Source organism: Chlorocebus sabaeus, chromosome X (assembly GCF_047675955.1).
Source record: "Chlorocebus sabaeus isolate Y175 chromosome X, mChlSab1.0.hap1, whole genome shotgun sequence".
NCBI lineage: Eukaryota > Metazoa > Chordata > Mammalia > Primates > Cercopithecidae > Chlorocebus > Chlorocebus sabaeus.
Window position 1 is genome coordinate 135,134,680 of NC_132933.1, and position 25,312 is coordinate 135,159,991.

At 40.7% G+C, this 25,312-nt stretch overlaps 1 protein-coding gene across 3 annotated transcripts; it reads right to left on the reverse strand.

Annotated features, from left to right (window-relative positions):
• Positions 1-6,363: 6,363 nt before the first annotated feature.
• SCML1 (Scm polycomb group protein like 1) lies at positions 6,364-23,779 on the reverse strand. Of its 3 annotated transcripts, none has more exons than XM_037986370.2 (8): positions 23,580-23,779; positions 17,034-17,182; positions 15,719-15,802; positions 15,153-15,236; positions 11,852-11,956; positions 11,068-11,467; positions 9,396-9,547; positions 6,364-8,109 (listed from the first exon to the last, which is right to left on the reverse strand). In XM_037986370.2, exons 2-8 carry the CDS (start codon positions 17,064-17,066, stop codon positions 7,975-7,977), a joined length of 993 nt encoding a protein of 330 aa, XP_037842298.1. In that variant the 5' UTR covers positions 17,067-17,182; positions 23,580-23,779; the 3' UTR covers positions 6,364-7,974. The 3 variants fall into 3 exon arrangements, with proteins under 3 accessions (XP_037842298.1, XP_037842299.1, XP_037842302.1); XM_037986371.2 differs by having other exon boundaries at positions 15,153-15,233; positions 23,580-23,762; XM_037986374.2 differs by lacking the exon at positions 17,034-17,182 and having other exon boundaries at positions 15,153-15,233; positions 23,580-23,667.
• Positions 23,780-25,312: the final 1,533 nt, after the last annotated feature.

Below are 25,312 nucleotides of genomic sequence, written 5' to 3' on the forward strand. Positions count from 1 at the left end.
CCAAATGTCAGACACGTTCATGCCTGGGAAAAAAAGAACATCTTAGAATTGATGATGTACGTATTTTCTCAATCCAGCTTCAAGGGCCTGAGAGTTGTAGAAACATTTCCCAGATGGGCAAAAGCTTGCCTGCCCTTCTAATTTTCAGGGGTACCCTGTGTTCTGGTCATTTTCATTTTCTGAAAGGTATTTAGTGAGAAGGCGAGAGTGAGTGACTCAATGGCTGCTAGCAAGCTGTCATGTTAAACCAGTTTTTAATTCTCTTCAGAGCCACACCGTCCTCCAATAACTCCCTCTTTCTTCTGATAGTTTTAGTGCTTGACTGGCTGTATATAAAACACAGAAGTGAAACCAACCAGAAAATAATCCAAAGGCCAAATGGCACCTTATGCCAGTCATTCACTGATACTTGTGGAATGGCTCAGTATGTGTTTGCTACTTAAAAACTCAGCCTCAATCTCCTAACTCATCATGTGACTAAGAACGCCTGCCCTCCTGGGAATGCAGCCCAGTAGGCTTCAGCTTTATTTCACCATCTATTCTCTCTGAAGGCTGCTACCTATGAGGCTTCATCCACATAACAAGAATCTGGACCCCCACAATTCCCCTTATCTTAATGCAAGCATTTCTTTCTACTGTCTTGGGACAAAGCTTAACTCTTTCAACAGGTTGCCAATCAGAAAATCTTTGAATCTACCTATGACCTGTAAGTCCCTACTCCAAGTTGTCCTGCCTTTCCGGTCGAACCAATGTATACCTCCCATGTACGGGTTTTTGTCTTTGCCTATAATACCTGTCTCCTTATAGTGTATATAAAACCAAACTGTAACCCAAAAAATAAAAAATAAAAAATAAAAACTCAGCCTCGATCTGATTCCCAGGATTATGATTCTATCAGCAAGTAATTGATCCCTGATGGCAAGAATCAAAGCTGGTGAAACTCACTGCCCTCATGAAGAGTTCATTCTAGTGGGGAAAGACATCCAATATGCAAATAAATAAACAAGTGAATGAATGAATGAACCGTGGCAGGAAATGTATCAGTTGCATCTCACCATATTTTTAAGCTGTGGTAATGAATCCCTAAATCCCAGTAAGTTACAACTGTAGACACTACTTCTTCCTCACATAATATGAAGGAGGCCACAGGATGGCCTTGGCCCAGCCCCACAGGCCTTCTTGCTTGCTCCAGAACCCAGTCTGAAGGGGCAGCCCTGTCTGGCCAATACCGGGCTCACAGCCAAGGGAGAAGCATGAGACAGATGATCTCTCCCATGGGAAGGCTTCTGCTTGATGTGGTGCTCTTTAGTCCACTTGTGTACCTCCTAAAGGCCAAAGCAGGGTTCAGGGCCAAGTGCAACAATGGGCTGGGCAACAGAGTTCACCTTCAGGGAGGAACTGCAAATCCCATTGCAATGAATGGGAAGAAATATTCTTTGCAGGGAAGAGTTGATTGCTGGGAACAATAATCTAAGCAGCCATAAGTTTAAGTGACGTAAAGATAATATATCAGGGAAGGAGGCTAAGGGGAACCAGGTGTGTGAGTGTCATGGGGTTAGAGGGGTGCCACAGAGAAACTGACAAACTTACAGGAGGAATAAACAGGTGATGTTCTGATGTTAGAATCGTGATGTATAGTGGAGACTGCTGGCTAGTTACCAAAAACCCATTTCCTCATCTTCCTGGGTACACAGACTTTTCCTGGCCACTGTTAACAGTGAGGTGTGGCCATGTGACTGAGGTCCAGCCCATGGAGTGAGAACAGAAGTGATGTGTGCCCTGCCACCAGGAGTCCAAGGACCCCAAGGTCCTAGGGATGGTGGAGCCACAGACGGAAGGAGCCTGGGTCCCCAAATCACCATCCGGCAGAAGGACATCTACTTTGGATTGTAAGCAAGTAAGCTGGAGTGCAATGGTGCGATCTCGGCTCACTACAACCTCCGCCTGCCGGATTCAAGTGATTCTCCTGCCTCAGCCTCCCAAGTAGCTGGGACTACAGGTGTGCACTACCACGCCTGGTTAATTTTTGTATTTTAGTACAGACCAGGTTTCACCATGTTGGGCAGGCTGCTCTCGAACTGCTGATCTCAAGTGATCTGTCCATCTTGGCCTCCCAAAGTGCTGGGATTACAGGAATGAGCCACCACGCCTGGTCAAAACCAGGGATTTTATGGTCTTTGGAAACCCACTGGTCGTGACTTCATAGTGACGTCGTTTACGGTGATGTTGACCTAGGTGGACTCTTCTGGGAGAGAGACTTCCCAACATGGAGAACGGTGTATATTGGCAAATATGAGTCATGAGGGGCTTCTTCAGGTGTATGGAAGAGAACTGTATATGGGGAAAAAGAATGAAAAAGGAACTGAATCCCTTTGTCTGAAAAGCAAACACAATTAGAGAGGTAATAACTGGAATAATCAACTGAGAGAGTGCTAACAACTTTGAAACCACCAGCCCTTGTACTTGGAGGAATTCCCCAGAATATCCTAGAGGTAGAGGCCCCTTTGGAGAGGGCAGAGTGTGGAGATCATGGGTGAAGAGATGAGCATCTTCCCTTTCTGACCATCGCTTCCTCCAGGAAAGCAGATCAGATTCCACCATACACTGATGAGTTTCAGAAACACCTGTCATTTCATTCAACAGAATGGCAGACCTGCCACCCTGCCATTTATCTGGATTTGTGTCTTCAAGTCTTCCTGTTTTCTACATGCCTCCCAATTATTTACTGACAAAGGAATGAGTTGATCCTTTGCCCTGTATTGTTTTTCATCTATTACTTCAACCTTGTTTCCTTTTCAACCACGACAGGAAGAACAGGTGCTTCTCAGTTGTAGGTGGCTTGGCTGTCTTTGGCTAATATTAAGAAACCTCAAGCAAGAAGTCTAAATATTGATCATTAATTTACTAAAATCCTCTGTATATTGAATGTTTCTTGACTTCAGACATCTCTGAAAAGTATAGAGAAATTTGTCTTCATATTCTGCATACTTAAACTTTTTATTATGGAAAATTTCAAACATGCATGATAGTAGAGAGATTTGTGTAATGGATTCCCATGTATGTATCACTGGCCACAACAAATACCAACATAAGTCCAACCCTGTTTCATCTGCATCTCCTTCCCCATTGAATTATTTCAAAGCAATCCCAGATATCATCTCATTTAATATGTAAAGTTTTTATAAGATACTTATTTCCAAGAGATAGGGGCATCATCTTTTCAAAATATAATTATAATACCAATTAGCACCATTGTTAGAAATGAATAGCAACTCTTCAGTATCATCTAATATCCACTGGGTATTCACCTTTCCCTGGATTGTCTCATGTATGCATTTTTCCTGTTGTTTTCTTTTAATCAGCATCTAAATGAGGTCTGTGCATTTACATGCCTTGCTAAATATGATGACTTCATCCTAGTACTAGTTAATACCTAAAGACAAAATACACACTTGTGGTAAGACTTTGTACTTACGACAATGGATAGAATTTCACATTTCAAAGTCTCCTTGGTAATTGTGAATTCGGGGCAGCTCTGATTAGATTGCTTTTGTTTTAATTTGTATTAGTCTTCAATTCAATTAGTGCAGTTTCTTTGCATTAAGCTTTTAAAGCCACCTGTTCAGCTTCTGAGAGCTAACATTTTATATGTCTTAAGCCACCCATCTTTTCACATGTTAACATCTATGAAGTCAGTTTGCATTTTATAATCAATGGTGATAGTTTAATAGGTAGCATTTTCCTTTACTGTTTATTAAACAGTGGTGCATCTTACAATCAAAGAGGTCTTAGATTTGATGAAATATACTAGTTTATTTAAACTAGGTAATATAAAGGGCCCTTTCTATGGAAGTTTTACTCTTCTTTCTGAACAGTGGGCCACCTTTACAAGACAGATATGCCGAAGAAGGTAGACAAGTCCAGGTCTGGTCAGAAACATATGAGCCATTCTGAATCTTCAGAATGGAAATGGTTTAATACAGAATCAGAAGCTTATATGGCTCCTGGAAGGCAGGGGCTAAGGTGAGGAAGTTTCTAGAATCCAGGAGTGCAAGAGTCACAGGGAAGCTCCCTGGCCCCCAGTGGTCTCAGCTGCCTGCACGACTGAAGTGGGTGAGTCTCAAGGTGATATCCAGAGGCTGCTGGCAAACCCCACATCTGCCTACTGTTGATGCTTGAAAGCCTGTCCTGTGCAGCCACCAGAAGGAAGTGGTTTCTCCTCACCTCCCTCCTCCCCAAATCAGGGCACAGGGTCTCTTGGGGCAGAATCTTAAGAATCCACATCTACCGGGAAAGGAGTGTGGCAAGTGTCACGTCCAGGCTTTATGCCTCTAAGGACAGGGAGGAACCAAGAAGGGCTGGGATGGTGGCAAGTACCAACAATGTTCAGCACTTTAGAACACATCAGTGAATCCGTACGTTAACTGCAGAAAAGCTTAATCTTTTTCCTCTAACATGAATATAAAAGGAAGTTGTAAGATATGTGTCCTGCTCCCAACGGACTGATTTCTGCCCCTGTGGAATATGTGCACCCACCCCACCCCTGACGTCAGTGGACTTGAGCCTCTGAAGCCAGCCAAAGCCAGGTGGAGGAGTGAGGCTAAAGGAGGAACAGGGCTTGGCAAGGCCAAAACCCTGCCCTGGCCGCCCCGTTGTCCCTGAGGGATTATTTCCACAAATGCATGTGCTTAAGTACTTCAGTTCCATGGCAGGAGAACAGGACACAGAATTACTGATGCATGAGGACACATCACTTATGGGCACTTGGCACTGACTCATATGCTCTGTCATAAGTGCCCTGACGTTCTCCTTTTCATGAACGTTGGTTTGTCCGTTATGTTCTAGGCAGCTCAAGGGGAGGAGCTAGGTCCCTTATTTCTTAAAGATCTCCCCTCAATGCTGATAGTATCCCTAAAGCCAGAAAGGTGATCCCATAACAAAAGAGTTGCCTCTATTAGAGCGGGGGAGTGGCCAAGCTCAATTTGAGCATGTGCTAACTACAGAGCGTCGCTTTTAAGGTTTAGTGGCATCAACCTGCTGACAAAATAGGGCAAACAGCCAGAAGAGAGGAAGAACTGTCTGCCACACATTCCAATGGTGGGCTCTCGCTTGCACATCTTCTCAAACCTAAAGCTCTCTCACATTGCCTGGATCAGCCTCAGGGGACTTTGTGTGCAAGCTCCAGCATCAAGCTATAGCCCCAGAAATTTTAACCTACTTCACGTACTCAATCAACTGCGAGGACAATCCCTTCTGCAGCTTGAAAAAGCAGTGCTTTTCCTCCCAATTACACTGTCACTACTCACAGTATTTACTTTTTATTTTTGAATGTTACAGAAGGGCCTGGTGTTTCTATGCCTGCAGAGGGAGGCCTTGGTTTAAAAGTTTGGGAAATCCCACTCTAGAACATGTACTGTAAGACATTTCAACGATACGAAATCAAGCAGACGAAAGACTAAAGCAAATGCTAGGTGTTCCTGGAAGGTCTTAGAGTTCAAGATGCAGAATTCTGCAGGTTACAAAGCATCGAAGGATGGAATGAGAGGCAAAGCTAGAGGAAGATCATTTCAAGTCTGGAAAATTCACAGGAAGGGTAATATGGCATGATAGTCTATGGACTAAAAATTTATAAACAAGATAGGAGAAAAAAAGGAGCCATGAATTACTCAAGTCTCAGATCACTCAAATTGACACCCCCATTCCAGTCACTGAGCATCACCCCTGGAGCCTCAGTCAGGGCCCTATTGTCTCCAGTGAATCACAGGACACGTTGCTGGGGAGTAAGAGCAGTGAGGGTTTCTGGGTTAATCAGCTGGAGCCGCCGCTCCTGGGGTCGGGGTCGGGGTCGGGGTAGGGGTTGGATAAATGAGGCTACGCAACTGTAACCCCAGTCCTCCAAAGGCATCCCACCGGGGCAGCTGGACCATCTGAAGGCAGAGGGCCAAGAGCAGGTGCATGCAGGAGGCGGCCTCTGGCCCCCAGTGGTAAAAGAGCAGCCAGAGTTGCCAGCCAGGCGTACAGGCTCAGATGGGATGAGACATCTCGGGGCACGGGCATTTTCTAGCACTCTCGCATCACTGATGATATCATAAATAACAAAGGCTCTGAGTACAGATATGGCTCATCGACTGAACTTCTTACAGCCCCCATGGGATCTCATTGAAGACACCTATAAGAAATCAGCCCTTGGCTCTTAGACATCTGTTTAGCATTAGAATCTGGGCAGGTTTTAAAACTCAAGTATTTGGACATGGAAAGCCACAAGCTTACTAGAGTGGCTCTGTTTCAGTTCACACATTACAACAAATACACACATTAATGTAATACGGTGATGATAAATGAAATCACAGCTGAGGCTTTCAATGAACTACTGTGATTTAATTTTATTAATATTTTAAAATATGAAAACTGTAAAACATAGTATTTATGTAAACACCTGAGGACTGTTCAAGTGGGTACAGCATCTTCATACAAACAATTTGAAAGAAGACCAAGTTTAAGTAAGAATCTTATGACATATAAGGAATAACATAGATGAAGCTATTCTTTAAATAGCTGCATTCATGTCTAAAGTACATCTGGCTTTCTAAAAAGAAAAGGTACATTCTTGCACCTGGTGAACATTTTCTTGACATTTATAACGAATAGCTAATGGTGATAGCACCAATTCTCATAGCTTATAAACCTTGTATTTGTTATACAATGTAATAACAAAGTTATAAATTTATAACAAAATAATAGTGTTGAACATGTTTCCCTTGGAAGTTCTAACTTACAAAATAAAGCCCCCAAAGATTAGTCTGAATTAATGTATCATTCAAAGTGTAGCAGGATTAATGGCTCAGAATTAAGCAAATTAATTAGAAACATTGCATAGGACAGAGAACTTCCCTGTATGGAAACCAATCTACAGATTGTTTCTTGTCCTCTAAAAAGTAAGTTGAGAGGTACTAGTGATGGCAAATAATCCAATTACATTTTACAAAATAAAACATCTCACTAATATATGGCTCATCCCACCTCTGTGGCAATACAAAATGCCATTTTAAATTTTTTTAAAAAAGATTACTTGTGTGTATACTTTAGGTGAGAATAAAATATAAAATACTATCTATATAAAGAATAAACACATAAAATAAAGTTATGTCTTTTAAAAGTTTGGACAGAGGTATCTTCATAGAGAGATGCAAACAATGTAAGTGTAGTTATATGTCCAAACTTAGCCAAAATATGAAAGTTTTAATGTAATAGTTTGTTTGAAAAAAAGTAGTCAGACTTCATCCAAACCACCCTTGCGGTACAATATTTCTTGCATAAAATAACCATTCTATCTATCTTATAGTTTATCTTAAAACTGTTAGGAGCACTTAATAAAAGTTTATGAGCTTATTTTTTTCTCTAAATCTGAATAAATAAAACATATAGAGAAATAATAGCAGAAAGGAAAAGAATTTATATGGCTATTCTCTTTCTGGAAACTGGTAGAACACTGCAACATCAGACAGATAAAATACTCCAGAAAGAGATATCTATGGGTATACCTTTAAATTCTCTTCTGGGGAATAATTCCCATAGATTCAATCATAGAAGTTGTCAACCCCTGATAATACCTCTCTTAGCTGTTTTGGTTCTCTGTATCGAGATGAACCAGAATCAAAGGGTTTTTTTGCTTTTTGGTTTTGTTTTTCTGTTGCTTGCATGAAATATATTTGTAAACAATATAATAAAAGTAATGTTTAAAGACCTATGAAGAATGAATTTCCTATTGGACTATTCTAATACTATCTAGCAGTTAAATGGTTTTTAAAGAAGTAGACTGGACTATAACATAGTTCTACAATTCTAGCTATGATATATTTTGAGTGATACTTTCTACAAAACAAAAACGACTAAAGGGTAGAAAAATGATTCTACACTAAGAAGGCATTGGTCCCTCTAGAAGTTGGCCCAATCTAAATTTGCACAAGGATTTTTTCAATTTTCAAAGCATTTTCCTTGTTTAAGTCGGTCAATGTAGTAGCATAGCTTCACAGCCGTTCCCAGCTTCACCCCCAAGTGCTTCAGCAACACGTCGCTGGTGAGTAGGAGCAGAGCCTTCCCATCAATTTCCTGTGGAGAGAAGAAACAATGCTAATTAATAATGATTCCATATTTTCATCAGAATGGTTAGTTCTTTATGAGAACATGTAAAGCAAACTAGAGAGCAGCTCATTGCAGATGTATATTCTTTGAATATGCATCTACTTTATGAAAACTATTAAAAATATAACTTGTACAGTGAAGCACCATTTGGTAATGTATAAACTCACTTCAAGTTCTAAGAAAAAGGAAATTTAACATAATATCTTAAAAAATAAACTGTGTCAAACTTAATTTTAAATATATACTGTACGTTGAATAAAATACTACACATTCATGACAAAATAGTAAAGACTATGAATAGTAAAAATGAATTTCAGATGTTCATTAGCTTTCTGAGAAGGGCTGGGAAGATGAGTATGTCAACATCAGTGCAAACTGTAAATGTCTATACAATGTTGTCTTTATGATGGATGCCAATTAGTTGTCTGAAGCTAATTAGATGCTAAAATTAATCACCAATTTTCTTACTATATTAAAAATCAGATATGTGGCTACTAATTTTGTTAGGACACACTGTGAAAATATCTGAATAAATAAAACATAGTCACAAAGCATCCTCCTAAAATTCCTTATCTTAATTGATCAACTTATGCTGTTAAAGCATGTAATTTGGTTTTATATGTTCCAGTTTAAAAATAAAATTTTATTTACTCATTTAACACTATCTGAAAAGACCTGAAATCTCTTATAGTACGACCTTTGTTTGGCACCTTCTATACTTTTTCTACTAAGTAAAACTCAAAATTAAAGAAACTAGAACTTATAAAACTTCAGCCTAGGATATTACTTTGTGAATGGTCTGATAACAGCAAGAGGGTATTAGCATCGCAAATCAATAATCGAGGCAAATGGAATCAGTTGTTGAATCACTGGTTATATAAAAAGAAGGCCACCCTGTTATAGCTTGTGGTTACCCCCTCCTCCTTGTGGTCCTGGTGCCCAGCTGGGAGCAGATAGGGGGAGGATCCTTATATCTGTCATTACAAAGGTGAGGTACACCTGAGTGGCCATGCTGAATCATAATGTTTTGAGAGGCTGAGGTAGTTTGTATTTTAGGCACTGAGATACCCATTTAAAGAACAGACCATTAGCCTACCATTTAAGGCTAACCTTGGGCAAAATAAGCTTTCTCATATATGGAAAAATCAGCTAATAGGGTTCTCCCACCATTCACACAGTATCCAACTGAAAGACCTGCACAGAGGTCATTCAAAGGCATTACAGCAGGAAAACAGGATCACAAGATACATTACATGGCTTCTGAAGAGGTCGACAAGAGGGCATAATGCAAGAGGATCTGTTTGTTTTAGAAACAGGACCACAGCTTCCACCGACCAGGTTGAAGGGTGCTTAGTGATGCTTCCTTCCTCTATATAACGGTCATTTTCAAATGGTGAGCTTGTAACTTCAATGGGCGGGGGGGGGGGGGGGGGGGGGGAGAAAAAAAAAGACAAATCACACTCGACCTGATCATTATCCTGAAAGAAGAGATGTTAGGTAGGGAGGAATGGTCTCTTTGTCGGAATCTTCTGTGACGTTCCTAGCAAGGAGTCAAGACTCCAACTGTAAAATCTAGTGAAAGCCTATATAAAGATGATGTAGGGATGCCTACACAAGAGTGTCCCATCTGACCTCCCCCAATAGCAAAAGCATGTTCAGAAGTTACATTAAAGTTTCAAAGATCACAAAACAGACTAAGCAAACCAAGTCTTCTTTGGCCACAGGCAAATATGGCAAAAGATCTGTCACTTGGGTAAAATTAGGTTAATCTAACCTAACCTATGACCCTCTTCAAGTATTTCAAGGAATTTCTCTCTTAATCTCTCTATCTAGATTAGGTTGATTTTACTAGCAAAATATAATGGAAATTCTCCAAATTTACAGTTTTATAATTGCTTAAATTTGTTCCTTTTAACCAATGAATCTCAATAACAACCCCATTATCTTTAAGAGCCAAATTAGTACTTTTATCAAATCTTCCCCATGTATTCAATAAGGTTATTTTTAGTATCGTTTTACTCTTTAGATTTCCTGTCTCTCATGGCTTAAGTGCTAATGTGCATTTTGAAGAAAACAAGATTATTTTCTGCTGAACTAGGTCAGAAGTAACTAACATTTTATTTAATTCCTCTTTCATGTTTAATTGCATAGTAATAGAGATTTTGGTCAAAAGTTTATATGTTAAAAAAATAACTGAGATATGAGATAAACTAGTGCTCATGCTTCAGGAAGTTTTAGCTATGCTCTACACTAAGTTGTGTTGAAATTTCTTTGTGTATTGACAAGTATCCTTTTACTCACCCAGAGTGTTAGACTCCCTAAAATTAGTGTGTGATGACTAAAGTGGGTTTTGTAATTGGTTAAGAAAATTTGTTTCTCCAACCAGGACTATCAACACAATTTGATCTTTTTTTGTGTGTGAATTAGCCAAAAACATACCCTTTCTTCCCTACCATCTGGGCTCTTGCCATATCAGGAATGTTTTTTATTTATCTAGGGAAAGGGTAAATAAAAATAGAAGATTTTAAAAAGCACAATGGGGCAGAGTTCTAGAAGTGCTACTCACCAGCTCTGTGACCTTGGGGATGGCGTAATAAATGTGCCAACACCATGGGGTCATTATAAGTGGAGAAGAGGCATGTCAGTTGACTGATGCAGTGCCTTGCACATAATATGCACTCAATAAATGTTAGTCATCATTCTTATTATCACCTAAAACCAGCCCTCAAAATAGGAAACGAACAGCTTCCACTAGTTTGCATCAAGGATGTTGATAAATACAGGTCAAAGAGTGCTACTTGTAAATATGGCATTTCAAACTCACCAAAACCAGAAGGGAGGCAGTGTACCTATTCTCCATCAAAGCTGAGTAACTCATCATCTCAGGGGCATGTACCAAACTGGGCTCTCCCTGGGCCAGCATACCTGAAGGTTGTGCTGCAGAAGCATGGTGAGTCGAGTAAGTGTTGTAGATGCTGTTAGCCCTAGGGTTGCCAAGGCAGGGCCCTGAAGAAGAACCATGCATTGCACCATCAGATGCATAATACGGCTGATAATTATGCTCGGAGAAATCTGAGGGATGCACTGGACTCGGAGTGCGGCTGAGGATCGGGTCCTCCTCCGGCTCAGCTGGCTGGTATTCTTCCATGCGAAAGGATGGCCTTGGAAGGTTGCTCGGGGAATTATTCTCACGCCTTGACACTGGTAAAGTGGGGCTATAACTTTCAGGGTAGGAGAATGACTCGTGAACCTCATTTTTCTTCATTTTCTGGCGTTTCAGCTTTTTAGCAAGCTGGTAAGAATAATTTTTGTATCCGTATCGCTTCTGAAATCACACAAATACAGCATAAACCAATAGAGAGTAAAAAAAAATGAGTAGTAAATACATTAATACTTATTTTCCATGAAACATTGCTTTACGTTATTAAAAATAAATGCTCCCTTTTGATTATATAATTATATAATTCTTCAATCCTACATTGTATTTTACACATTATAATTACAAACATAAAAATACGCAGTGTCATAAGTCATCAAACCTAAACTTCAGTGTTCTCCCAGCAGAGTTTAGTCTCCATCTACTGCTACAAGTATAGATATGCCTTGCTAATCTCACACAGATACTGGTACTCTCTCACTTCTAGCTTATTGGCATCTTTACAAACCAGAGGTTTATCACAGTTGTAAAAATGTTTTTTATAACACTTACACGGTTTGTCCACAGGGATCTCGCACGGAAACGTTGGATTTTTGAAACCTTTCTACGAATCACATCAATCTTCTTATCCAGGTTTTGCATAGCATCATATATAACCTATTATAATACAATGTAGTTATATAATTGGTATACAATATATAATTTCTATTTCAAAGAAAAGTAACGCAAAAATACCATTAAGCCAAATGTTAACTGCTAGACACAACAAAAGTTCTCAAGCCATCAGAAATGTCTTGCTCCTATTCAAGGCCTGGCTGTAGGTGACACAGAGCCAACAGGCTGAGCTCAGGAGCCCCAGCGTCCCCTCCCCTGCTCTATTCCATGTAGGCACTGAGGAAGCTGTAATGCTGGTGAATGAATGTTACACAATGCCTCTACGCCAGCACGTTGATGATAAAGACTGCACATCAAGGAAGGTGCTATTTTAGGAAAGAAATCTGCTAAAAGAACAAAGACTCACTTTATGATATATATATATGTAACATATATGTTCATATAGGTACAAATATGAAGTCTATATTATATACAGACAGTGAGTGTTCCATTCCAGAAAGAACACTGAACCAAATATAACAGATGTGACTTTTGGCTTCAAAGTATTTTTAAATCATGCAGTCAGCAATTAACCTTATAAAACCGTTAAGTACACATCTCTTATGTGCCAATCGAGCACATAGGAGACTGATAAAAATCTGAGAATTCTTCTTGAAATACACAGAAACTTTTGGCAAAGAAAAATACACTTAACAAAGGGCCAGAAACATTTCCTAATTCATTCATTCATTCACTCATTCAACTAAACCTTTATTGATGGCCTACAACCTGGCAGAACTACTTTGCTAGGTATTGAGAACATGAACCGAAAAAAAAGCTCCTGTCCGGGTGCAGTGGCTTATGCCTGTAATCCCAGCACTTTGGGAGGCTAAGGCAGGCGAATTGCTTGCGCTCAGGAATTGGAGACAAGCCTAGGCAACATGGTGAAACCCCTGTCTCTACCAAAAATACAAAAAATTAGCCAAGCGTGGTGGTGCATGCCTGTAGTCCATGCTACTAGGAAGGCTGAGGTGGGAGAATCACTGAGCTTGGGAAGTTGCAGCTGCAGTGAGCCATGACTGCACCACTGTACTCCAGCCTGTCCTAGAGGAACTACCATCTCAGCTGGGAGAGAGACAAGTAAAAAGAGGATTACAAAGTAATAAACAGTCTGGAATAGTGGTTTGCAAAGTGTGGTCCATGGACCGGTAGCATCAACATCACCTGTAAGCTCATTAGAAATGCCAAATGCCAGGTTGTACCCCAGACCTATGGAACCTGGAACTCTGAGAGTGGGGGCAGTGGTCTATGTTTTCACAAGTCCCCCATGTGATTCTGATGTCCCTAGTGAGAACCACTGGGCTGCAGCACTGAGGTAAACAGTGCAGGCTCTTGGGGAACATGGTTGGGGTCAAATACTAGAGTCCAGCCACTTATTGTCTGTGTGACCCTGGGCAAGTTACTTAACCTGTCTGTGCTTCAATGTCCTCATGTAGGGAATCAGGATGAAAATCTCTCTCAGGGTTCTCTCAAGGATGAGAACCTTGCTATAGTATTAGGTTAATACTAACAGTAACAGCACTACACTATGCCCAGTCCAACAGTGCTCAGTGGTCTCTTAATGTTACTATTGTGATTACCAGTAGTAGTGTGACACAGGCGGGAACAGGAGGCTAAGTGTGCACAGAAAAGCAGTCCTAACCCACGCTGCAGTCATGGAGACCTTTTCAGAGGAGGTAAGGTCTGAAGTGAGAATTAAAACATGAGAAGGCCCTCGCCAGGTGAGGATGCATGGAAGGGCTTACAGCATAGAAGGAACAGCAGCTTCATAAATACCCAGAGAGAAAAACAGGAAGCCAGGTGTGGAGACAGCGAGTATGAATGACATTCCAGGAGCAGGGCTGTCACGGGAAGGAGAGAGTGAGGATGACAGGAAAGGAGGGATGGGAAGCAAGAGAAGCGGCTTCTCCAAGATGTGGGAGAACTTGTAGAGGGGAAGGAGGGACAGGGACTGGAGCCAGAGGAGAGAGAGAGGGATGCCCGATGTGATGCGGGGCAGCTCTGAGTTTGGGGGAGGGGACTAGATGCAGAAAGCAGCAAGGGCATCAGCCCTGGTCACTAGAATAGTCAGGAAGGGGTCAGAAGGGCGGAGATGAGGGCAGTTGGTTGGCTGTGGGTACAGTTATGAGGACTTGGAGGAGAGGACTGCCCCAGGTGCTCCACTATCTCCAGGAGTGAAAAGGCAGGACTAGGGAGCTGAGGTATGCAGGGGATGGCCAGGTCTTCCTCTGCTCCCAGCCTAAGCAGGATGGAGATGCACCCAAGAGGGAACTGGGATGGAAGAACAAGGCAGATTGGAGCACCACCTCTGTGATCTAGAATGGGTAGGGGAAGAAAGAGCCAGGCCCTTGGCAGCAATGGAGAGGGGCCCTTGGGGCCATTTCAGGCTGACCATGGCCCTGGGCACCTCCCCCTACAGATGCTACCTCCCACCTCAGTGTGCAGGCTTGCCAAGGGGGACCCTGACCTAGCAGTGCATGGGGAGGCAGGCTAGGGAGAACCTGCTCCCTCCCTTCCCAGCTCGCCTCTGCACCCACTTCCCCCCAAGACTGCATGTGTCCCTTGGAAGCACTCCACTTCTGTTCTCCCCCATGATCATGATAAACACCCAAACAATCTTACTTTCCAAAGTATGTTAGCTCATTCCATTCAAGAAACCTTATATATGGTAAGAAACATTATTTTTAAATATGTACAAACCTTCATTACCTCTGGGGTATGCAACTCACAAAATTCCCAGTAATCACATCTCTACCAACATGGTGATTCTTACAACAACCCCTCAAAACTAACTTAGGTATGTTTCTTTACAAAACCTTGATGGGTTGCCATTTTGTTTCCATTGAGACATCTTGATGTACATTTAGGCACATACTAAATTTCATCCAAATCAGTCAATTTCCTTTAAGGATTTTGTAGGGGAAACTAATTCATTACTGAGCAATGTAGATGAAAGAGACATAACTACATTTGGTTGGTAATGGGATTTTTAAAAAGCTATAAAATCTACATGTTGCTATTCAGGAGATGCAGTTCTAACTAGAAATTGTTTTTAAAAAATCATCACAATGGGGTGATAATCATAAATAATTTGATAGGCAAAATTTCAATTAATTGTACACTTTCCCTTTATGTGGGATAAAGAGAATTTTTGCTTAACATTTTAGAAAACTACATTGAAGAGACAGAACTTCCATACCTGGCAATAGATAATGACATCATTAACTGTCTTCTGTTGCTCTTCAGTATTACAGGATGCATCAGATACAGTTTTCGGTTCCTGCTAATATTTTAAAAGTAGTTAATGATTTATTTCTGTAACAGCCAAACTGAACACCGGGGGCAGGGGGGGAACTATATTTATTTATTTAAACTGTTTTTATTTATCACCAACTTTTCAAGGGGTTTCAGAAGTCTTAAAATAATCAGATATTTTTAAAATTCACATTAATATGACAATGAAAATAACTGACAATTGAGGAAGGGGGCAAGAAAAGAATTTATTATATCAGAAGAACCCAGGTTTAGAGTTTTATACTGAAAGTAAGTACAAAACTGCTCTTAATTTTCTACTATATAAGAAAAAGGGGAAAGTAAATTGGTTAAGTGCTCATTCTCTGATGAAAGAAAGCATACAAATTCAGGGGAGAGAGATTTTCTTGAGTGTGAGTTTACGGGAACTCCATAGTATATGAGGAATTTACATCTTTTCCTTTAAAACAGCAAATGTTAATATATTTGGCAATTAGCAATTAATATACTTACTTTATTGACAAAATCAGGTTTTGTTTCATATGCATAAAAAATAGTGTCGTCATCTTCATCATAAGTAGGTATTCTTGTTTTTACCTGAGGAAGATTTATCAACAAATTAAAAGGAAAGATGAAAGACAGAATTAAAAGAAAAGTTGAGGGTTTAATTTCACTTTCAAGAGGTTACAAAGGCCTATTTCTGATATCAAAGGACCTTTGCTCATTGTAAATACTATGACTACGTGAAAAGATGTATTTGCAGAACTGTGTTCTCATTAACCCAACTACACTTAAGACAACAGTTTTCACTGAGCTTAACCCTTTATATGCTTCATGGTAGAAAGACTAGTCCTTTAGCACCAGAACTACTTTAAAAGCAAGTATTTCTAACCATGAACAAAGAAATAAATGTTACATGGTTTTTGATTTCTAAATAACCCAACAGTGCCCCTCTGTGGACAAGATAGAAAATATTTGAGCACCTGCTTTTCTTGATAAATTAATCTCTAAAGTACCTTAAAACTTCAAAAAATAAGGCAGGGTATAAATAAGTAAGGAGTAAATAACCATTACATTTCAGTATAATAACTCTTCATTCTAAGAATGAATTATGAACTATGGGAATAATTTTATAACAAACATACTTGGTAGTTATGTATGTTTTTGTTTCAAAATACATGATAGAAATCACAAAAACATATGGAATTGGGTTACAGTTTAGTACTTTTAAAAATATACTATCTTACCCCCGTATAGTGCCTTACGCTTTTCAAAGTGCTTTTACATAGTTATGTCAGAGAAAAATGACTCTTGGTAGGCAGTTGACATTATCTCCAAAGATTTTTGAAAAACATTAGGACTGATAGTAGTTAAGAGAATTGCTTAGACTACTTAGGTGGCATTAATATCTATGTGCTTATGTAACAAAAAAAGATGTTTTTTGTTAAGCCATATTATTTATAGTTTAATAATCTACATACTGATTCAACTTGAAGGATTAAGAAAGACAGAAGACTATAACAGAAATGTAAAAACAGCACAACCACTTTGAAAAACTGTATGGCAGATTCTCACAGAGTTAAATTTACATGAACTCCATGACCTAGTAATTCAACTTCTGTCTGTTCACCCAAAAGGAACATAAGTGTGTGTTCACAAAGAAACTTGTACACAAATTGTCACAAGAACTTTATATATTACTGTTAAAATACATAACAAAAATTTACTTACGATCTATGCATTTCACTGTATAAAATTAAATTAAATTTAGAATAGAAGTATAGCACAATAAAAAGAACAAAGACAGATTTTCAATTTGAATACAAACCACATCGATTTCACTGGAGCTGCTAGACATCATTTTTGTGCAACAGGAGAAACTCCACTTCCTCTGAGTTGGACCTAATTATTTTTAAACTTGCTGGAGGGTTTATTTGTGATACTGCTTAGTCACCTAAGAGTGGTAAACCTCTACTCCTGAAAAGCAACGCATAAAAAAGTTACTTCATACACTTACTACCTTAATAATATGGATATACTCTCAGAATGCTAACTCAAATAGAATTGGACTTTGGGTTGAATTTTAGAGAGTGACAAAACCAGAATTCTTCCATGGCCAATTTAGAATAAATCTTTTAAAACTGAAGGGCTATATTGCCCATGACTAGAAATAAGAATCAAATCAAACACAATTACAAACTGTGAAGTAACTGCTTAGTAACTTAAAGCCTACAGAGTAAATGCTGGAAACAAATGAACAAGAGAAGGGCAAACAAATGAACAAGCAAGGGCTAACTGCTTTTGTAAATGAGCTCCAAAAGGCTCTTGACTAAGGAGAAAGCATTGCCTCCAAAATGTAAGCCAGGAGTCTATTCTGGATTGGGTCCCCACCACTATGTAGGCTGGGCCGACCACGAGAGACACCACCTCCTCATCCACCAGGTTTCGAATACCAGTTGAGATGATCTCTAAGGTCCATTTCAACTTTCAAGTTAGGATTGCCTTATTAAATTTTATATTAAACCTAAATAAATGGATGTGAAAGGTAAGCCAAACAATCTAAAATTAGGAAGATTTGGTTATGGCTTTGAGCCACTTAACTACGGAACTAGAAAACATTGGCTGCAACAGTATCAGATTATATCTTGTACTAGAGATTTGCTTTGAATGTCTGCATCACAGTTACTGGGAAGGGTACCTTAATGAAAGAGCTACCCCACTTTATTCTTCCTGAGCCAGAGCAGTAATGAGAGGCACAATTAAGTGATTCAGGTTTCATCTCTTTCCTGTTTCCCTTTCATTCTGTAGTGGAGATACTAATGACCATGAACCCAAAAGAGAGAAATAAAAAGGGGATAAAGAAGATGGGAGAGCTAACTCGAGTTAGATAAATGCAGACTAATGTTGCATAAAAGTATCAAGTTATAAAATACCTCTAATTGGAGCTGTAACTTCAATCAAATTTCACTTTTTAAACTATCTGAGTTTTCTGACCATAAAACTTATACAAGCTATCAGTAATTAAATTGTGGTATATTCATACAAAGGAACTTCACAGCAATGAGAATAAACCAACTACTGCTGTACACAGCAAGGCCGAATCTCACAACCATAACCTTGAGTTTAAAAACAGCCAGACACAAAAGAGTACAGTATATTACTCAATTGATATTAAACTCAAAAACAGGCAAAACCACCTGTGGTGGAAAGAGTCTTTCCAAACCAATACTTTTAGGTCTACTGTAGTTACTGTAATGACTTCTTGGTGTTCTATCTTGTAAATATGCCATGATTTATTAAACACAGCCCCCAATTCATAGATATTCAAGTTACTTCTAAAGTTTTGCTCTTATAAAGAACACTGCAGAACAGTCTTGCACCTGTGCAAGTAGTTCTATGGGATAAATTCCTAGAGGTAGAAACAATGAGTAGGTCTCCATGTTTGAAAATCCTCCTCTACTTCTTCCCACTAAGGAGGGCTGTTGGGGTCAACCAGATGTTCCAAAATAAACTAAGGTAGGGTCCTGCACGTAGTTTTAAAACCAGGACAGATAGTAAATAGTACCAAATAGCTTCTTGGCATCAGATGACTAAGTGACTTTTCTCCTTAGATCTACTGATGCAACATATTAATACATTTCTTAATGTTCTTGGGGTGAGGGGTCCAGCTGACTATAAAGAACAACATTCAATTTATTGGTGTTTTATTTATAAATTGTTTGCATCTCTATTTCTAAGCTCTTACATTAGTGAGATGGTATATTTCTCATAATTAATGAATCAGTATTGTATTGATACATTATTAACACTTGGTATCAAAATTTCTCTGCAAAATTAGCTGGGAAGGCTTTCACCTCTTTCTATACTCTAAAAAAGTTTACATCACACCAGAATTTTTGTGCTCTAAAGGGTTGAATTTATTAAAAAAAACTCTCTGGGTCCAGTTTTTATAACATTTTCTAAGTTCCTCCATGGTTGATGATCTAGTCAAATTATCCTATTTTTTTCTTGAGTTGTTTTGACAAATTATTTTTATCCAGAAGGATAATCATTTCATCATAATTACAGAATTTTTAGCAAAGCCACAGTTTTAAATTTTTATTTCTAATTTAATTTGTACTTTCTTTTGATTCTTTCATTAGGTATTCTATCTTGCTAAATTACTGACAATCCTGTGGGATAGGTTCTATTACTGTCCCCATTTTCCTTATGAGGAAACTGAAGCAAAGAACGTTTATTAGAGGTGTCCAAGGGAGAGAATACAGTCATGGGTTCTTAGTTTGTTTCTGGTTGGGCCAGTAAAGCCCCTTCCTCATCCCTCTTTTCCACTTATCCCTAGAGACAGAAACTAAAAAGCATAGCTTCAGGCTGCCAAAAGCCTAAAACAAAACAGAACAACAACAATGACAACAACAACAAAATAAGGCGGGTTGGACAAACTTGATTTAAGTAATTTACCCAGGTCCCATAGCTAGTAAATGGTGCAGTCTACCACCACACTCTATGCACTTTACTTCATTATTAAAATCACCTGGAATACCTTTGCTATCAATAACACAGTAAAATTCATACTCTCACCATGGCCTGCAAGGTCCTTCCATAATCAGGACCCCGCCCACTGCACAGAGGTCACTTCTTACCACTTGCCCCTTTACTCTAAGCCAGGGGTCCCCAACCCCCGGGCAACCGCCTGGTACTGGTCCTTGGCCTGTTAGGAGCAAAGCAGGAGCTAGGAAGGATTATCGCCTGACCTCCGCCTCCTATCAGATGAGCTGCAGTATTAGATTCTCACAGGAGCATGAACCCTGTTGTGAACAGCACATGGGAGGGATCTAGGTTGCACTCTCCTTAAGAAGCAGTTTCATTAGGAAACCATACCCTGCTAGCACTCCCCCGTCCCTGCATCTGTGGAAAAATTGTCTTCTACAAAACCAAAACCGGTTCCTGGTGCCAAAAAGGTTAGGGAGGGCAGCTCTAAGCCTAAAATATTTACTATGTAGCCTGTTTCAGGCAAGTTTGCAGACAATGGTTACAAGCTCTTACATCCAGAGAACAGAGAACTCCCTAGACACAGGAGCACTGTGCAGTGAGTCCACCACTGGACTCCCAACATGTTTACATCTCTGGTATATATACAAATCAACACCAATCTTGCACTCTTTGATCTTCTCGCTCCTATTATGCCCTCCGTCCATAATACCCTGTTGTATCTCCGCCTAGGAGAACTTATTCAACTTCAAGGCTTAACTCAAGTTTCACCTCCAAAAAGCAAGGGCACCATGCCAATGATCATCCCATGTGGATGTGACATGACTTTCCCTGAACTACAAGAACACTCACACTTTAATACTTCTACGGCAACTGTCACACATATCTGGTTACGTGAGAGGCAGCATCAAGCAGCATTAAGACCTTAGGCTTGTGGTCAGAATACCTGGCTTTGGGTCCCACCTCCTCCACATACTAGCTGTGTAAATAAGTTGAACAACTTACTTAAATCCTCTGTGCTTTTTTTTGTCTGTAAAATGGGAATGATAATAGCACATACCTCATGGAATTGTGAGGATTAAATGAACTAATACATATCAAGTGCTTAGAGTAATGCATGGCAAAGACAGCAATACTCAAATTTTGAGTATTGACCACATCTATCCAACAGAACTATGTCTCAAGGAGCACATAGACAACAAGCCTGGGTCATAACATGTAATTTTTATTCACATTGCACCTGAAATGAATTGTTGTCTTTTAGGTACCAGGGCATGATGCAAGGAGCTGGGCTATAGTTATAAACACTTGAATCCAAGTCCAAATTGCCAAATTTGCCATTTCACTTTAGGCAAATATTTCACCTCTCTGTGCCTCAAATTTTCTAACCGGTAAAGTTGTAAAAATATCTACTTCATGGGGCTATTTAGGCCAAAAATACAGTTAAACTCTCAGCATCATGCCTGGTTCACAGTAGACACACCACAAATTTTAATTCCTTTTCACTTCCTCCCTTAAGGTAAACAATTACACTTTACGACATTTTCTTAGAGTCTAACCATGACTAGAATGTGCAAAATTAATTTCATTTTTAAATCTCAAATCCCACAAAATGAGTTTACTTAAAATGAAACTCACTTATATTTACCACAGAAGTCTAAACTCTTTGTTTTCTTTTCTTTTTTTTTTCTTTTTTTGAGACAGAGTCTTACTCTGTCACCCAGGCTGGAGTGCAGGGGCATGATCTCAGCTTACTGCAACCTCTGCCTCCTGGGTTAAAGCAATTCTCCTCCCTCAGCCTCCTGAGTAGCTAGCGTAACAGGCGTGCGCCACCATGCCCAGTTAATTTTTGTACTTTTAGTAGAGACTGGGTTTCACCATGTTGGCCAGACTGGTCCTGAACTTCTGACCTCAAGTGATCTGCCCGCCTTGGCCTCCCAAAGTGCTGGGATTATAGGCGTGAGCCACCGTGCCTGGCCAACTCTTGATAACACCATAAATTTAAGTTCTTTTTCACTTTTTCCCACAAGATAAATTACAGCTTTACAACATTTTCTCAGAGCCCAACCATGACTAGATTGTACAAAATTAATTTCACTTTTAAATCTCAAATTCCACAAAAATGAGCGTACTTAAAAGGAAACTCATTTATATTTACCCCGGAAATCTAAACTCTTGATAATACCACACATTTTAGTTCCTTCTCACTTCTTCTCACAATATAATTTCAGCTTTACAACATTTTCTCAGAGCTCAACCATGACTACATTGTGCAAAATGAACTAATTTCACGTTTAAATCTCAAATCCTGTAAAAATGAGTTTACTTAAAATGAGACTCACTTGCATTTACCACAGAAATTTAAACTCTTGATTACACCATATACTTTAATTCCTTTTCACTTCTTTCCATAAGATAAATCACAGCTTTACATTTTCTCAGAGCCCAACCATGACTAGATTGTGCAAAATTAATTAATTTCACTTTTAAATCTCAAATCCTGTAAAAATGAGATTACTTAAAATGAAACTCACTTGTATTTACCACAGAAATTTAAACTATTCATTATACCATACACTTTAGTTCCTTTTCACTTCGTCCCACAAGATTAATTACAGCTTGACATCTTCTCAGAGCCCAAGGCTAGATTGTGCATAATTAATTAATTTCACTTTCAAATCTCAAATCTCGCAAAATGAGCTTACTTAAAATGAAACTCACTTATGTTTATCACAGAAATCTAAACTCTTGATAACATAAGAACAAGAGGCCGTCTGCTTTTCTAAGAGACTTTTTTAGACATTAAAGACATTTTCAAAAGTCGTTAACTATTCGCTCTGGAGGCTCAAGGCTTTCACCTGCCATTAATTCATCAGATAAGGCACAGCTCACAATGAAGCACCACTCACGCCGGGACCACTTTGAGAAACACAAGCAAAACGGGGCCAATTACAGCAGCCAGACCGCTCCGTTTGTTTTAAGAACAATCACTTTCTAAATCTTCCTGCGAGACTCTCCAAGGCAGCCCTTCCATTGCCGCCAGAACCGTATCCCATCGCCCAGCACTTGCCGCAGGCCGGACAAGTGAGGCCCAAAAGGGCACCCAGCCCACGGCCCGCTTTAGAAAACACCGCGCTGCAAAGCTGCTCGGAAAACCGCTCTCTTTTAGTCAACCTGAAGCCAGTTTGCCGCACTTGGGGAAAGTCGGGGAGAGGAGGGAGGGACGCGATCCGCCACCAACCAAATCAGAGCCTTTCCTGTTAACGACCGCGCGGCAAGGGGGCCGGGGCCGGACCCTCGCACGTCTCGACGGCCTCCCCCGCTCCACAGGGACCCCGATATCGCAGGATCTCCCGACTCCCGCCTCTGCTCCCGACACCCTACGTTTTTCTCTTCTTTCTCATTTACGTATTTACAATAAAACAGCGAAGTTGCACGGTCTCTAATCAATCGCGGTTACCATCAAAGCCTCAGACTCTGTCTCAACCGCAAAAGGTCTGACAGGAAATCAACTCCGGAGTTTGTCAATTCTTTAAACTCAAAGCTCTGTTAACAAAGTCTGGATCCTTCCTCGCTCCCCACCTGCCTCCCCTGATAGGAGAACGACTGTAAAAGGATCCTGTCATCCCCGAAAGTCAGCACCAAGCACTTCACAAATTGTCAAATCTCAAAAGCTCACACGCGCGGGCACTCCGGAAAGGCTTTGGGGACCACCCAAAGCAGCCCCCTCCACACCGCGGCTGAAATTTGAGGCTGCGAAGTGCAAAACTCGCTCTTCCCCGCAAAGCAAACCCTCTCTCCTCAGGAGAGCCCCAGCCCCTAAGCCAAATCGTGTATTCCCATGACAGGAAAGCTCAAGGTGAGGAAAAAGTACGACTGGACAGACCTATTTTAGCGACAGAGCCTGTCACGCCGGCCTCCGGAGGTCGCGGTAAAACTGCTCGCAGTAGTCCTGCCTCCCCGATGGGCGACAGCTGTGACCGTTAGGCCGCTCGACGCTTCGGAAAGGCCCTGGCGCCGGAAACCTGGTCACACGCACGAGAAACCAGTGATGCCTTGACCCCTGAGTGGATCAGAGAGCTCCCGCGACGCCGAGTTCCCACACTAGCGGTGAAGGGGGGGGCGGGACTACCCGCTGACCAATCGGCGTCTGGCCACTGACAGGCGTCGCCTTTGATCGGCCAATCCGCAGGCGCTCTCCCAGCCCTTGGGTGAGGGCGGGAATTTGCTAAGGAGGGGGCTGTGGGGCGGGGCCGAGGGCGGGAATTTGCTGAGGAGATGGCTGTGGGGCGGGGCCTCTTACCTCAGGTTTTTCTTCGTAATACCCGCAGGATTGAAAATGGAGGTTAGACCTTTCAGAGACTCGCGAGCCTCTCGCGCTGAGAGTGGTTTCTGCGGCTGCGCAGGAGGCTGGCGCGCATGCGCAACCCTTCCAGTGGTGGTGTAGTTAGGGACGTGGTGTCCCCACTTCGTTGTTGGGGTGTCCGAAGCTTTTTTTTTTTTAATGTGATCCCGCCCCTCCCCCACGCCCTGTGACGCACCAGAGACGTCGACGTAAACTGGGTTTCCTGGACGCACCCCCGTGATTGACTTGGAATGAGGAGAGGGGCGGGGCGTTAGCAGTTGCCCGAGCCGGGTCTGGGAGGAAGGGCGAGCGGGGCGGAGGAGGGCACAAGATAATTCCAGTCTCCAACACCCAGAAGTTGTACTGGGGAACTAACACAGACCTTGAAGGCAGATTTACTGGATTGGATCCCCAGCTCCAACACAGTCCTTCTATGGCCTTAGGCAAACCATGTAACCGCTTTGTGCTTCAGTTTCCCCATCTGTAAAATGGGTATAATATGGGGATTACATGAGTTAATGTATGCAAAGCACTTAGATCAGTACCTGGCATAGAATTTTGCTATTGTAATAAAGGCTATGTGACATCATCTAGTGGCATATAGTCTTACATACTTATATCGAGGCTGCTCATCTTGGGAAGGAGACACAGTCTGAGTAATTATCAGAAGCAAAGCAGGCAGATATTTCAAAGTAAAGCTATACATCTTTTCTTGGCCCAGAGAGGGGCCAAGAAAAGAAAGTATACTTTGTAGTAAACTACAAAGAAAGTATACTGGACGTTGGAAATGTATTCTTTTTCCTCTCAAATACCAAGCTAGATTAGAGTCCATTATAGTTATAGTATATGTTATTTTTTTATTTTTGTTTTTGAGACGGAGTTTCACTCTTGTTGCCCAGGCTGGAGTGCAGTGGTGCGATCTCGGCTCACTACAACCTCCGCCTCCTGGGTTCAAGCGATTTTCCTGCCTGAGCCTCCAGAGTAGCTGGGATTACAGGCGTCTGCCACCATGCCCAGCTAATTTTTGTATTTTTAGTAGAGACGGGTTTCACTACGTCGGACAGGCTGGTCTATGTTCTTTTTGTTCCTACTTTTGCCATAATAGATCCTGCCCTTATGTCCTGTTGCCTGTAAAACACTTGTGAAGCCCAAGAAATCAATTACGTAACAGTGAAGAGAAAAAACGATTGTTTAATTGCAGTCACGTTTATTTGCAGTTTCTATACACACTTTCTAGGTAATCAAACTTTTCTGATACATTTTTTTGAGAGGGG